The sequence below is a fragment of the Dendropsophus ebraccatus genome, chromosome 5 (assembly GCF_027789765.1).
Source record: "Dendropsophus ebraccatus isolate aDenEbr1 chromosome 5, aDenEbr1.pat, whole genome shotgun sequence".
Lineage (NCBI taxonomy): Eukaryota > Metazoa > Chordata > Amphibia > Anura > Hylidae > Dendropsophus > Dendropsophus ebraccatus.
The window spans coordinates 99846509-99861152 of NC_091458.1; the positions used below are offsets into that span (position 1 = coordinate 99846509).

Below are 14644 nucleotides of genomic sequence, written 5' to 3' on the forward strand. Positions count from 1 at the left end.
CCTGTAGTCCCCTCAGTAAGAGTACAGGGCTGTAACATAGGAGGAATGAATGTGCTGCAGCAGGCAGGATGCCAGACACAGCAATAACTTATCCTGCCTGCTGCAGCACATCCATTCCTCCTATGTTACAGCCCTGTACTGTTACTGAGGGGACTACAGGTCAGCTGCTCCTCCAGCTCTGACATGCCGGCGTCCCTGCACACACAGCACATTAACATGTGCGGTGCTGGCCTGCCGGGTGTGTGTGTGGAGGGGCGCCCGGATGGGACTTGTGCCGAGGAGGGGAACCGGCACCAGTCCCGTCCAAGCGCTGCCACCCTCCGGCCGGCCGGCCAGCGCTGCACATGTTAATGTTTTGTGTGTGCAGGGACGCCGGACGGGACCGGACTTGACAGGTGGGCGCTTGGACAGGTCAGGTGCGTCGGGAAAGGGCCTCGGACCGGACGAGTGGGGAGGGAGGGAGCTCGGACAGGTGGGTGGGCGCTTAGACTTGGGGGGGAAAGGGTCACTCGGGCATTCTCACCTGGGCTTGGCTGCTCCTCCACCTCCCACTCTGATGACAGCGTCCCTGCACATAACGTGCAGCGCTCAGGCCAGGCCGCGTGCGTGTGTACGGGGCGCTCTGACAGAGATATAAAATACAAAAATACCGCAGATACCATCCTGGCTAAGTTGAGGTCGGTTAACCGACGCCAGTGACGGTATCAGTATTTTTGCGGTATACCACCCAGCCCTAAGTAAAAGCAATCCAAAGGTCTCCCCTAAGGGGCCTATTACACGGAGCGATTTTTAACGATTAACAACTAACGATAAACGATCGCGAAGGAGATTTGTTTTGTTTTTTTGTTAACCTGAAATCGTTCACAATATTACACAGAACGATGGTCGTTAGTTGCGATCGTTAATAAGATCATTATTGCGATTATTACTATGATCGTTTATTCCTTCTGATCCCAGCAAAACAATGAACAAAGTGCAATTACACTAGACGATTAGTGATAAAAATGTGGAACGTGAGCGAACGAATGTGGAATTACAGCGAACGATGAATGATAATTTTAGGTTCAGATCTAAATCAACGACATACGAACGATTTTTCGATCGTTGCCTGCAATTACACAGAACGATTATCGTTTAAATTGGAACGATATAACGATTTTTCATACGATAATCGTCCCGTGTGATAAGGCCCTAAATCAGTTTGTTTTGGCAGATTGGTAGTTCAAACTAATTTTAATTTGCTTGCTTGCTTGTCTGTCCAACATACCCTGTCTGACATGGAAAAGTAAATTAGACAAGTAAATTAGATATTTGTTGCTACAGGTGAAGAATCCCTTTACTGGATATTTGGTCCCTTTTGTTGGATGGTGTATAAGATCACTTTTAATAATGCTGTTGCAATGCTGGCAACTTTGTAATATAACTTCATTAAAATAAATGTATTGTCTTAGCCACTTGTGCTGAGCGACAGCAGTAATGAGCAACACAACACCTCCTCTACCACCACCAACGTCACTATCACGCAGCATGTGAAAGCTTAAATGGGTTATACAGAGTTTAAAGGGCAACTCCGGCGTTTTTCTTTTTTAGCTTATTTAACACACATTACAAAGTTTTATATAACTTTTGTAATGTGTCTAAATAAGCTATCTGGCCCTAATCCCGACCCCCCCCCCCCCCCTCCTTCCCGGAAGTAAGTATACATACCCGATTACGGTCGACCCCGTCCTCTTCTCCCAGACGCCATTTTGTGACTATCGTCACAGCAGGGTGCGGGCCAGGTCTTCATCCTCCTTGGCGTCTTCTGGTGAAGTGAATGGGACATGAAAAGGCTGCTGGTGCACTTGCGCACCAGCAGCACTTTCATTGGCTGGTGTGCATCACATGGTTTCCAGCTTTCTCAGCCTTGATTGGCTGAGCTTGCTGGAAGCCATGTGATGCGCTCCAGCCAATTAAAAGGATGCCGGTGCGAATGCGCACCCGCCAGCCTTTTTTCTTACATTCACTTAACACTGACCCGGAAGTGAGGGAGTTCTGAAGACGCCGGCCGGAGGTGACGGAGTCTCGCATGGCGGGGAATTCAAATGCTGATCATCCCCAAAGGGATAGTGAGTATGATCTGTGTGTGTGTCTGTTTTTTTTTTTTTTTTTTTTAAAGGTCCCGCTGGAGTTGTCCTTTTATTTATTTTATTTTTTTTATGTTAATAGATATGGCTGCCTTGTTGGTTAACATAATAAACATGTTATGCTTACCTCTCCGCCATCTATTGGTGTTCCAATGCAGTGTTGCCCGTGTCCTCCACTGACTGCCAACTAATTTGTCTTACTGTTGACTGCCCGCTGAGACTGGACTTTACCACAACCAGTGATTGGCTGAGCGGGCTGTCCCTTGCAAAACTAGTTAGTCTTGGAAGTAGCTAGCCTGCATTCAGCATGGGACTGCGGGGTAGTGTGGAGAGATAAGCATAACATGTTAATTATGTTTCTCAACAGGGCAATACTGGATAACCCCTTTAACTGTCTAGAGTAAACTTGTATCCATTCCAGGAAGTCATAGCAGGTTCCGGTTTGACAGAGGGAGCTCCCTCACTCTATCATTCTCTTTACATTGCACGGCCCCTATAGACTGCAGCACGTTAAGTGTTAAACAGCTGAGAACAGACTGCTTTCAGTTTCCAACTGTTGGAGAAGGGGTCCTGGCTGTGTGTAGTGCATGCAAAATGAAGATTACCAATCTAAACAGGCTGGCAAAAATGAACACTTTTGTAATGAGCGCAGGTAAAAAAGTTATGCCAGCTCAAGGGCTACACGGTGCGTTCAGTGCTGCCGTGGTTTGACAGGACTAGTCCAAGACTCAAGTAATGTATAAAACCAACTAAAAATTTCGTACAGCAACGCATTTTTTTTTGTACAAGTAACTTTTTATTTGCTTGAAAGGCTCTGGAGCAAAGTTGAAGCAAAACGCGTTGCTGTCCAAAATATTTTTATTTCCAATTTATGCATTACTGGAGTCTTGGATTAGGCTTGTCATAGACATGGCAGCACTGACTGCACAGTGTAGCCCTTGGGCTGGTAAAACTTTTTCACCTGCGCTTATCACAAGGGCCCTAATTTTTTCCAGTCTGTTCAGACTGGTAATCTTCCTTTGCCATCTATTTAAGTAACATTGACCCTATGTCTTATTACAGGAATTTATAGCTCATCACTAGAAAATACTTTGAAAAAACTTTGTAGCAGTAAAAAATGTAATTTCATCTTTCTCTTTTTTTACTTTTGTATTCCTTAGGCTGGATTAATTGAAGCAAATGGAGAGCTGAAAGTTTTTGTAGATCAAAATCTTAGTCCAGGCAAAGGTGAGATACCAAAGTCTTTGGATTTTTTATTATTGGAGTGTTTGAAGATGACAGTGTTGCTTTCATTATTTTAGGAAGGGGGCATCCATTTAAGTCTGCTTCAGATAATGTGCTTCCATCCAAATGATTTGCTCTGTCTTATGTAGCTCAGTTGTGATGTGCTTGTGCCATATGGATCCTAGGTTGTCATTAAAATGGCAAGAAACCCTAGGCTCCTATGCAAAAGAGAGCTGAATAGCCCTGCAAAGTTGGGGAAAGAAAAAGGTGGTTCTTTATATACCCAAATTACTTTTCGTTGCTGTATCTGACTTTCAATTGATGTATTGTATACCAATTATTAAAATATATGCGCACAATCCATCCTTAGGCAGGGGAAGAATCTAGATGCTGCTTTCTCACTCACAAACCTCCATCTCTTCAGACAATGCATAGACATGATTCTTTTGTATCTTTCTTAACCCCTAGACCACCAAGGACGTACCGGTATCTCCTGGAAGTCTGTGCCCAGAAGACCCTAGGCATACCGGTACGTCCTTTCCTATGAAGCACGCTCCAGAGAGGAGCGCGCTTCATGGGAGGTGGGGGCCTGCTGCAGTCAGCAGCCGGGCCCTCAACGTTAATGACTGGCTGCAGCGTGTCATTAACCCCTTAATAGCTGCGACCGCGGAGTTTAAGCGTAAGTGACAGGGGCAGTCCCCTGTCACTTAATGGTCGTCTGCGGGGGGTCCCGATCATTGTAACAGACAGCCGGAGGTCTCTCACCTGCCTCCATGGGGTCTGATCGCCCATCTGCTCACTGAGCCTGCACAGGCAGGCTCAATGAGCAGATCGCCTATCTCACTGATCAATGCTATGCCTATGGCATAGCAATGATCAGTGTGAGTAATGTAATAATTGTATGTTAAAGTCGCCCAAAGGGACTTAAAGTGTGTAAAAAAAAAAAAAAAAAAAAAAAAGAAAAATCATTATTACACTACCCCAAAACCCCTCCCCCAATAAAAGTTAAAATCACCCCCCTTTCCCATTATATAAATTAAAAGATCTAAAAATAAATAAATAAACATATAATATACCAGACATGTCAAACTCTGGCCCGCGGTGCCATTATTTTTGGCCCGCCACACTATTTTACTCTTATTAATTCTGGCCCGCCGACATCACAGATTATAATATGGGAGGTCTGAACGGCCGATCAGACCTCCCATATTATAATCTTGTAGGCCGCAGTATGTAAGAAGCGTCCGACGCCGGAAACACGATGACGCCGTCACGCGCGTCCGGCACCTCCCGCACTGGCTGGGGTGTGCAGGAAGGGTGAATCTATTGGGGAGGGCTGGCTACTCCATAACAGACTATGGGGGAGGGCTGGCGAAAAGAGCGAAAAAAGTGCCAGGATTTCAGATTTTATGTTACATTATATCTAAAAAAGTTAATAAGTGATCAAAACGTCCGATCTTCTTAAATATGGTATTTATAAAAACTAGAGATCATGGTGGAAAAACTTACACATGCAGCCCCGTGGGTGAAAAAAATAAAACCGTTATAAGCGTCACAATAGGCCCATTTTATTATTAATTTTAAAAAAAATGGATTTCATAAAAAAATATATATATAACAGAAGAAAATCTGTGTAAACCTGCATATGGTTATGTTCGGACTGACACACAGAATAATAGTATCATGTCGCTTTTACCGTATAGTGCATTACGTAGACAAAGGAACCCCCAAAAGTTACCATATTGCATTCTTTTTTACGATTTCACCAATTTATATCTTCATAAATAATATTTTGGGGGTTCCATCATACATGTTATGGTAGAATGAAAGACGCCATTACAAAGTACAACTACTCCTGTAAAAAACAAAGCACTTACGTGGCCCTGTAGATAGAAAACTGAAAGTGCTAGAGCTCTTAGAAGGGGAGGAGGAAAAAACGAAATCGCAAAAATTAACATTGGGTCATTTTGGGCCTGGTCCTCAAAGGGTTAAAGCAACTCTGTACCCTCAGATAGCTCCTTCCCATGTACGGCGCCACTCTGTTCATGGTTACCAGGCCGGGGGTTAAGTACTGGAGGTGGGCCAGCCCACCCCCAGTGGGAGGAAACCCCTGCCCCTGCATGACGTGCCTCGATTGATTATTAATAGAGCTGCATCATAGAGGGGTAGGGGTTTCCTCCCACTGGGGGTGGGCTGGCCCACCTCCAGTGCTTAACCCGGTTAAAAAAAAAAAAGTAACGCGGCACCGGCTTCCCCATGCCTGCGCCATCCGATTCATGTGTAATTTTAAAGAGTGTACCTAATGGTACATCCTCTTTAACCCCTTCCCCCAATGAAAAGCAGTGCCAGAACGCATCATGACGTCCCTGGATGTCATGCTTTCCCTGCCTCCCCCCACTGTCCCTAGATGAGATCAGGCAGCAGGAGGAGGTTGTGTCACACAGCCTCCTCCTGCTGCCACTACCCGGAGGGGAGCCTTGCTCCCCCCCCGGACAGCTAACCCCATAAACACTGCGGTCGATGCGACCGCAGCGTCTATGGGAAGATCTGAAGTCTCCTGCTGATCGGTGTTGGGAGGAGGCTGCAGCACGTTGCCTCCTCCCGCCGCCACTGCTGTCATCCTCCCCGTGCTCTTCTCCCCCTCCCCTCCATGATCCGGCCCCCTTCCTGTACTCAGCTCCTCCCCCTTTCCGAGCCGGCCCCTCCCTGTGCTCCGCTCGGCCCCCTTCCCGTGCTCCGCTGCACTATGTCTGTTCACAGTGATGGAAAATAAAAAAAAATCAAAGCCCTATTCTCTCCGCCACTGGAGGTAGCGGAGAGCATGGGGCAGTGATTGGGGACCACCCTGGGTGGTCCCGGAACAAGCGATCAGCGGTATATACTATATACCGCTGATCGCTTGTACCCAGTGCAGGGAAGCACTTTTCATCCCGTCACCATAAATCATTGGTGACGGGGGATAAAAAGTGATAGCGTGTTAAAGCATATAAGCTTTAAGCGCATAAAGTGAGACAGGTCAGATTTTGAAAAATGAGCTTGGTCATTAAGGACCAAACTAGTTGCAGCACTAAGGGGTTAAACTTGCAGCCCTATGTCAAATTGGCGTGGCCTAGAGTGTCTGTGCGCTAGGCCTTCTACGCCTCTTCCTTCCCACACACATGTGCACCGCTTTCTTCTAGGGGGGTTCCTGATAGGGAGGAGGAAAGGAGAGGCGTTAAGGGCCTAGGGCACAGACACTCTAGGCCATGCCAATTTGACACAGGGCTGCAAGTTTAAGAATTGTTTTTTAGGACAATAACTGCATCATCTGCCGACCTAACCCCAGGACAGATCTCGTATTAAAAGCAGCTATCCAACGGTACAAGTGATTTGGGGGGAGATTGTGGGTACAGAGTCTACAAATTGTGCAGACGTGAATGAGGCCTTAGACGGTCTTGGTCTCCATCAGTCAAGGTGTAATGTGATGGCATCGGTCTTTGTTGCCAATAGCCTTCAATGAAAGATCACCTCTCATTTACCAAAATGATCTGGTAGGAATAAAATTGGCTGCTGTGGGGTGCAAATTAGACAGTGTTTGTCTCACACAGTTTTGGTAAATCGGGGGCGTATCTGGTATGGCTGGGCGATATTGGCCTAAATCAATTTCGTGGTTTAGTGCTGTTGTAGCTGCGGTAACGATAATTGAACGAAAATTATGGCACGCCCCTTTTTGCAAACCACACCCACTTGCCATGCCAAACGAGCAATATTTTGATTCAAAAAAGTAATAATAAAAAAAAAAAAAGTAACTCATTGAGCAGCAACCCAAGGCTGTGCCATTTAGTCCACTATTATTATTATTATTATTATTATTATTTATTTGTAGTCATTATTAGGGGGTCTCAACAGAGACCTGGATGTGTATCTACAGGGGGTTACATAGGGAAAGGGGTGTATGACTATAAAGGGGGCATATAGGGATGGTGGGGTCGTATAGGGGTGTATGACTGTAAAGGGAGGAGCAGATAGGTGTGTATTACTATACAGGGGGCAGATAGGGGTGTATGACTACAGGGGAGCTGATAGCAGTGTATGTCTATATGGGGGGCTAATAGCAGTGTATGACTATACAGGGGGGGCGGACAGGGGTGTATGTCTATACGGGGGGGGGGGCGGATAGGGGTGTATGTCTATACAGGGGGCGGATAGGGGTGTATGTCTATACAGGGGGCTTATAGCAGTGTATGTCTATCCGGGGGGCGGATAGGGGTGTATGACTATGGGGGGGCTGATAGGGGTGCATTACTATACGGGGTCTGATAGGGGTGTATGACTATATAGGGGGCACATAGGGATGGATGGTGGATAGGGGTGTATGACTATAGGGGGGACGATTAAGGCTTTATTACTATATAAGGGGCACATAGGGATGGGGGTATGGGAAGTAGGCAGGATGCCACACACATAACTTATAGGAGACATTTCTGTGTGCTGCAGCCCATTCATTCCTCCTAAGCTGCAGCACTGTACTGTTAATGATGCTGAGGGAACTACAGTAGTATATGGGGTATGATGGGACTAATGCGGAGGGGGGGGGGAGCGCTCACACAGGACAGGACTGATGGGGGAGGGGGCACTGGGATGGGCGCAGGCGCTTTGGTAAATTGGGGGGGAGGGGAATCGTACGGGCCGGGTGCAGTCGCTCTGATGGGCCGGGTGCAGGAGGATGGGGCACTCACACTCTCACCACTGCTGCCCCTCCACCTACCACTCTGATACCGGCGTCCCTGCACGTAACGTGCAGCGCTCACGCCGGGCCGCACGTGTGTTTGTTGGGGGACGCTCTGACTGGGGGAAGGTACTGATAAGCCGGGACTGGAGCGGGGAGGAGGCGCTCTGACAGGTTGGACAGCTCAGACTAGGAGATAAAAATACTGCAGATACCGTCCTGGCCAAGTTAAGGTCGGTTAACAAACGCCAGAGACTGTATCGGTATTTTTGTGGTATACCGCCCAGCCCTAGTATCTGGAGTCACATTTATACACTAAATGAAATAGGAATAGTGCGGTATGTAAGGCCCCATTCACACGTCCGTGTCAGTTTTTACTGTCAGGAAATCCTGATCAGGAGACCTCAAATGTCATCAGGATAGTATCAGGATTTCCTGACAGTAATCCGTTTTTACCATCAGGAAACCATCAGGAAAAACCTTCAGGATTTCCTGATGAGATGGTCTAGTATGCCAACATAAATCACAGGTACCCACACAGCCCCTAGTGTACCTGGATGGCCACAGGCTGCAGAACTACAACTCCCATCATGGCCTGCCAGCAGAGCCATGATGGGAGTTGTACTTCTGCAACCTGGATGGCCACAGTCTGCAGAACTACAACTCCCATCATGGCCTGCCAGCAGAGCCATGATGGGAGTTGTACTTCTGCAACCTGGATGGCCACAGTCTGCAGAACTACAACTCCCATCATGGCCTGCCAGCAGAGCCATGATGGGAGTTGTACTTCTGCAACCTGGATGGCCACAGGCTGCAGAACTGCAACTCCCATCATGGCCTGCCAGCAGAGCCATGATGGGAGTTGTACTTCTGCAACCTGGATGGCCACAGGCTGCAGAACTACAACTCCCATCATGGCCTGTCAGCAGAGCCATGATGGGAGTTGTACTTCTGCAACCTGGATGGCCACAGGCTGCAGAACTACAACTCCCATCATGGCCTGGCAACTCCATCAGAGCATGGTGGGAGTAGTAGTCCTAAAGGGGTAATCTCACCTGTCCTGGATCCTGCTCTGTCCGGGGAGCGAGGTTGAGGTCCGGGCAGAGTGCAGTGCAGAGATCCGGGCGGCGGCAGCGGTCGGAGGTCCGGAGCATGCGGCGGGCCGGTGGTGAGTTTCCGGGAGGGGGGGGGGGGGTGCGGGCGAGCGAGCGGAGCGGGCCGGAGGGCGATCGGAGCGGAGCTTGCGGTCGGGGGAGCGGAGCTTGCGGGCGGGGGAGCGGAGCTTGCGGGCGGGCGGGCGGGGGAGCGGAGCTTGCGGGCGGGCGGGGGAGCGGAGCTTGCGGGCGGGCGAGCGGAGCTTGCGGGCGGGCGGGCGAGCGGAGCTTGCGGGCGAGCGGAGCTTGCGGGCGGGCGGGCGAGCGGAGTTTGCGGGCGAGCGAGCGGCCCCGTGGTGAGGTCCTGGCTCTCTACCATTCCGGAATCACGGGCACTTTCCTGATATACATCAGGAAAATGCCCGTGATTCCGGAGCTCCCATAGACTTCTATGGGGGCGTCCGTGCCGGATTTCCGGACGAAAATAGGACAGGATCTAAAAAATCCGGTCCTATTTTCCGGAACGGACACCCTTCCGGAAAAATCCGGAAGGGTGTCCGTGTCCAATGTTAGCCTATGAGTCCGGAAATCCGTCCGGATTTCCTGATAGGAAATCCGGACAGATTTTCCGGACGTGTGAAGGGGGCCTAAGACGTGATATAAAGCAGAAGGGGAGTAAACTGAAGCTTTGGTTCCTGCGCAAGATATGGTCAGGGGACTGCGATTTACACAGAGCCCTCCGAGTAAAGGCCCTATTACACAAAGTGATTATCGGCTGTATTAGACCGATACCCACCGATCATCGCTCTGTGTAATAGAAGACTACAGTCAGCCAACGTGTCTTTCAACAGGCTGAAACGCCAACGATCTGCTGCAGTCACTCTGTGTAATAGGTGTAGGGATGCACGATGCACCAAAAAATCTATACTACTATCGATTTTCGGGGCAAAAAAACAGTTCGGTACGAGGCTTTCCTTTTCTAAACTACAAAATAGCGTAGTTTAACAGAGTATAGTGCAGAGAACATGACAGGCGGCTACTTGATCACCTGTCATGTTCTCTATGTGCCACCCCTGCGAACACAGACCTGGGATCCCGATTTTCCGCACACCATGCAGCTGCCGCTGGCTGCTCCTGCCTCACATCGCCGCGGGGGACACCGCCGACCCAGGGACACGTGTGTGCCACAGCGGGGTTGGAAACTGCGATAGTGCTGAGGTCATATAAAATAAAATGAGGAGCGGCATGAGCTTCCCCCCCCTCCACAGGCACCAGGCATGAGACAGAGCTGGGCCCGGTGAGTATCTGACAAGAGCCGAGGTGTACGAGTGGTCCCGGGTCAGTATAGCATTACAGAGCAGCGTCGGCGGCAGGAGAGGAAAGAGAGAGGCTTAGAGCTGCACGGCCCGGGAGAGAAAGCTGGAGGTGGGGGAGGCGAGGAGGAGATCTGACAGGAGGTGGATGGCTGTGAGGTGGGGGCCGTCAGGACACTCCCGGGCCGGCATCAGCAATGTGGGGGGTGAGCAAAAGGTCTGCATGGCTGCAACTGTGAAGGAAAGAGGGAGGGGGGCTGTAGCCTGCACATTACTCTGCCGCCCGAATCCAGCTGGAATAGTGCAACTACAAACCTCATCATCCCTGATAGCTGGTGTGTGTTACATGACTACAAGTTCCCATAATCCCTGATAGCTGAAGTGTGTTACATGATTACAATCCCCATCATCCCTGATAGCTGAAGTGTGTTACATGACTACAGCCCCCATCATCCCTGATAGCTGAAGTGTGTTACATGATTACAACCCCCATCATCCCTGATAGCTGAAGTGTTACATGACTACAGTTCCCATCATCCCCGATAGCTGAAGTATGTTACATGACTACAACCCCCACCATCGCCCTGATAGCTGAAGTGTTACATGACTACAACCCCCATCATCCCTGATAGCTGAAGTGTGTGTTACATGACTACAACCCCCATCATCCCTGATAGCTGAAGTGTGTGTTACATGACTACAACCCCCATCATCCCTGATAGCTGAAGTGTGTGTTACATGACTACAACCCCCATCATCCCTGATAGCTGAAGTGTGTGTTACATGACTACAACCCCCATCATCCCTGATAGCTGAAGTGTGTGTTACATGACTACAACCCCCTTGATCCCCGATAGCTGAAGTGTGTGTTACATGACTACAACCCCCATCATCCCTGATAGCTGAAGTGTGTTACAAGACTACAGTCTCCATCATCGCCCTGATAGCTGAAGTGTTGTTGTGCATATTATAAGATTATGACCTTCCTGATCACGCACGGTAAATGGTGCAAGCGGAAAAACTACCAAATTTAGTACCACATAAAAACATGCTACTAAATAAAACTACATTTATTTTAAATAATGCAAACTTTATTTTTAAAGTAATATGGTCCGTACGGGCACATCTCTATTCTTGTGTGTGTTTGTTTTTTTAAAATAAAATTTATTAAGTATTCGAATCGCATTGAAAAAAAAGTTTGTATTGGTATCGAACTCAAAATTCTGGTATCGTGACATCACTAAATAGGAGTGGCAGCAGCAGACCGCCACGGTCTCCTTTGGGCTGCCTGAATGATCTGACATTTGCCTGGGCAGCTCCCCTGCACCCCCCTAGCTGTTACCCGTTCCTCCTCGCTCGCTGTCTGTGCTTGTAATAGTGCCAGCAGCAGGCGGGGGAACGAGGAGCAAGCGAGCGCTGACCTAAACAGGTGGGCGTTTGCTTGCTCTTCACATTGCCCCGTGTAATAGGAGCTTAATTTATTATACAGAAGTGGAGTAACAGAACTAAAAGGTTCTGCAGTTCTGGGGCACAATGCTCTCTAGACCATGCCCTTTTGACACTATACACCAATGAATAAATACGTTTTTAATATAAATTCTTTAAAATAATGTATTTTATAAAGTGTTTGTCTTCCTGCTTAGAACATCTGTGCATGTTCCGTAGCAACTAGTGATATGACCCAGTAACTTGCGCATGTTCTGGGGGAGTTTTATCTTCATGTGTTGTAGTAAGAGTCTCCTTGGTTACAATAACGGCACAGAGAGAATCTCCCCCTTAGGCTACGTTCACATCAGCGTTTGACCATCCGGCACCATTCCGTCTACCTTTTCCGTGTTTGAGTAAGCAAAACGGAAACTGTCGGATCCGTTAAAATCCCCATAGATTCCTATGATATTTTAGTGTGCTCCGTTTGCCCTAATTGTGCTCCGTTTGCATTCAATCCGTTCAAGATCCGTTTTTTTGAACGGAAGAAAAAAGTGTTTGCAGTATTTTTCTTTCCGCTTAAAAAAACTGATCACGAACAGAAAGTGCACTTCCGTTTTTTTTTTTACATTGTAGTCAATGAGGACGGATCTAAAATAGAAGGTATTTCCGTTCACATCCGTTTTTTTTTTTATCCGTTTTTGCACGGAGCATGCGCAGAAGCAGCAAGAAACCAAAGAAGGAAAATAAACGGATAGAAAAATGGATGCTGACTGATGCAAACGGATGCAAACTGATGTACAAAAGTCAGGTTTTTTAAGCCAAAATACAAACTGACCATTAAAAAAAGATGAACATTTTGCAATCGGTTTGCATTAGTCTGCTCATCAGTTTATGCTCATCCGTTTAATATGGACGGATCCGTTAGAAACAAAGAAAAACCCTAGTGTGGCTGAGCCCTTAGTTCACATCAGCAGCAGGTTTGTTTGTGAAAATCTAAATAAAGCCTTACAATAACTGGCTGTAGTGGTGGTCCGCCCCAGCCAGTGATGGGCAGAGCGTAGTAGTGTGCATGGTAGTGTCTTTTGCCAACCCTAGCACTAGGAAGGGGAGCAAAGCAGAGACCGAATGCTAGTATAACAGAGGGGGGAGCGAGGGAGCTAAGAGCAAGCTTGCTTCCCCCCAAACAAAGGGCTGCAGGTCGGTGATGGGAGCGAAAACAAATAATGACTTTTGGGTCCTTTTTTTAGATGGTGCAATGTTTGACTGTCTTTAACAGCGATCAGTGCTTATTTGTAGTGCCTCTACATGGCACAACTAATCGAGTGGCCAAGCTGCACCGAACAATCCCTGTATTGTCCGTGCAGCCTTTTAAATGCATTACTGTCAGCCACACATCCCCTGTTTACACAGCGAGATATGTGGCAGATAAACTATGATTTATAGGGCTGAACAAAACATGCTATCAACCGTTAAGTGGACGTTTTCCTGTTGATCACTGTAACTTTTACACTGGCTGATTATTGGCTGTCGAAACATTTCCAGCGATGTTTAAAGAGCTTACTAACAGTAATGGATCTGTCCACACAGTGGCACTGTCTACCGCATGTGTGTGCTGGCAGCCATGCTAATCTAAATCTCATTGCGAAATTGTAATTTACATTATTCCTCTGGTTTATTTGGTGATCTAGCGGTGTTTACATTCTTATAATTTAAAATGCTGTTTAGATCACCTAATCCACTCTGCATAGGACATTTATGCAGGACTTAGGGCTCGTTCACACAGAGCAAAAGCAAGCTAAATTTCTGCCCTGAATCAGTGCTGAAATTTCAGCCGTTAAAATAGGTGCAGAGCTAATTTCCATTGTGTTGAATGGAAATTCTGCTCTGCAGTTCACACGGTGGAATTTCCGCACTGAACTAATCCGCTTTCCACCAGAAGAATGAACATGTTCATTCTTCCGCTAGCGGAAGCCTATACAAACCAATGGGTCTCTGATTTTCTGTTTCAGCGCGGAATACAAGCGGAAATTACGCACTGAAATGGGGAATAAAGGGGGGGGGGAGGATGATTCTAGTATATATTCTGGTATAGTCTAGTTTACTCGCCAAATACTCGCTGAATTTCAGCGCTGAATGCATGCGGATTCAGCGCGGATTCCTCGAGTATTCCGCGCTGAATTTGTCAAGAGCTGCTTACGAGCTGAACACTTTCCTAGCGGAATACGCAGGAATTCTGCTTACATTCTGCTTATATTCTGCTCGGAATTCAGCGTCAGTTGATTTCAGGCGGAAATATTTCCTCGCGTAATCCGCCCCTTTTGCTCTGTGTGAACGTAGCCTTATTCCTACAGAGCATGCCATGTAAAACATGGTACTGCCATATAAGACCTTTTAAATAGTCTGTTCTGTGAAATGCCCTACAGTTTCGAAGTAAGGGTTCTCTTACAAAGTTGACTTGCCAAACCCAGTATTTCTGTGACTCTTCGTAATATGCCCGACAAGGGATTTTTACATGTTTAAAAATCTTATTTGTCAGCTGCACATCGCCCTGTGTAATGTGCGACTGATGAATGAAAGAAGTATAGGGCTGCACAAGTGATCCATGTACTATGCCCAGTATCAAGCATGCGTCAAGCTGTGTAATCATATTTCACGGTGTAACCGTACCTTGTCTGGTTTATGCTCCCTGTGCGGGGTGGGAAAGCGAGTGCTGACCTGTCAGCTCTCTTTTTTTTCTTGTTCCCCACTTGC

The 14644-nt window shown here is 47.6% G+C and overlaps 1 protein-coding gene across 1 annotated transcript in view; it reads left to right on the forward strand.

The window, feature by feature from the left end:
* TFDP1 (transcription factor Dp-1) overlaps positions 1-14644 on the forward strand; it is a 51206-nt gene that overhangs the window by 13523 nt on the left and 23039 nt on the right. The window contains exon 3 of the mRNA XM_069970806.1: positions 3287-3353. Coding sequence (XP_069826907.1) covers positions 3287-3353 — 67 coding nt within the window. The remainder of the gene's footprint in view (positions 1-3286; positions 3354-14644) is intronic.